Genomic DNA, 1,504 nt, shown 5'->3' on the forward strand with positions numbered 1-1,504 from the left:
TGCCGAGCTCTGGCATCTTCGCCAGCAGGTACGAGGCCAGCTTCCACTTCCCGCGCCGGCCGCACGCAGCGATGAGCTGGTTCAACGGCCGCAGCTCCGGCGGCACTCCTGCCTCCCGCAGCTCCTCGAGCAACGCCATCGGCGCCTCGAGCTCCGACGCCCGCGCGCAAGCGACCAGGGCGTGGCCGTATGCAGGACCGTCTGCCGGCATGCCGCACCGGCCCATCGCATCGAGCAGACGTCGTGCGCCGCGCCAGTCCGCCACCTGCGACGCCGCCTGCACCATCGCCCGCCACTCTCCGGGACCCCAACGGAAGCCGCCGGAGCCATCGAGAGTTGCATTCACATCCGCCCAGGCGCCCGCACGGACAGCGGCACACACGGTGCGGAGCGCCGAGCGTCGGTCCGACCCGCCGCGGCCGGCACCGCGCCGTCCGCGTCCGCGGCGCCAGCCGCTAGCCGACCTGCTGCCACCAACTCCCCCGCTTCCTCCACCTCCGCCGGACCCTGATCCACTTGCCTTGAGGCTGCCACGCGTGCAGGTCGATGGCTGCGCACGGAGTGCATGCAGATGCGGCGGCAGCGGGCCGGCCCGCACTCGGATGCGCAGCGCGATGCTGGGCACGCACGCGAGCAGCAGGCACAGGCACCGCTTCATACACAAGAGAGTAAAAGTTCCGCCGCATATGGCGCTGCCTTGGCTGCTCGCAGCCTTGGCGGCCGCGGTCGACCCGAATGGACCCACATTCGCACCGCCTCACCGCCCGTCCCGTCCAGCTTCGCAGTGCCTTGCTGATGAGCCAAGTCGCGCTCCTCATCTCGCTTGCCTTCAACCAGTGCAGCGTTTGTCCGACAAATACCAGACAAATGCGACTCGACCAGTTTTGCCCTCTGCCAGTGGCGCAGCCGCTCAAGAGCCCGACGGCAGTCGACTGGCCTCCAGTTCGAAACCCGACTCGCGCGCTGGCTCGCCAGAGCCCTCGCCTGAGCCCTCGCCTGAGCCCTCGCCTGAGCCCTCGCCTGAGCCCTCGCCTGAGCCCTCGCCTGAGCCCTCGCCTGAGCCCTCGCCTGAGCCCTCGCCTGAGCCCTCGCCTGAGCCATCGCCTGAGCCCTCGCCTGAGCCATCGCCTGAGCCATCGCCTGAGCCATCGCCTGAGCCATCGCCCAGAGCCTCAGAGCTCCCACCTCTCCTTTTGGACCAGCCGCCTTGTGCTGCGCAGCAACCTTGTGACCGCGCAGCCAACACCACCACCGCCGCCGACTGGACTACCATCATCTCGTGGACGCCCCTCAACCAGGACACAGGGGGTCATGTGCCTGCGGGTGAGGACGCCGATGATCCCAAAGGATGCGAGGTCGTCCCTCGTGGCGGCCCTAACCTGTCGTCCTGCCAACACGCCCTCGATCTGTTCCGTCCCGAGACCGTCATCTCTTACGACATTCTTTACGATTTATCTGCGCATCATCGTCAACCCGTACACCGCTCAAGTCTGCGTCGCCGCCT

General features: G+C 68.1%; 1 protein-coding gene across 1 annotated transcript; it reads right to left on the minus strand.

The window, feature by feature from the left end:
- Positions 1–32: 32 nt before the first annotated feature.
- EMIHUDRAFT_257291 (hypothetical protein) lies at positions 33–286 on the minus strand (the record flags this gene model as incomplete). The annotated part of the gene is made up of 1 exon (XM_005764327.1): positions 33–286. A coding segment is annotated over one exon (254 nt), but the record flags the coding sequence as incomplete, so codon positions are not given.
- Positions 287–1,504: the final 1,218 nt, after the last annotated feature.

Source organism: Emiliania huxleyi (genome assembly GCF_000372725.1).
Source record: "Emiliania huxleyi CCMP1516 unplaced genomic scaffold EMIHUscaffold_5988, whole genome shotgun sequence".
NCBI classification, from domain to species: Eukaryota; Haptophyta; order Isochrysidales; family Noelaerhabdaceae; genus Emiliania; species Emiliania huxleyi.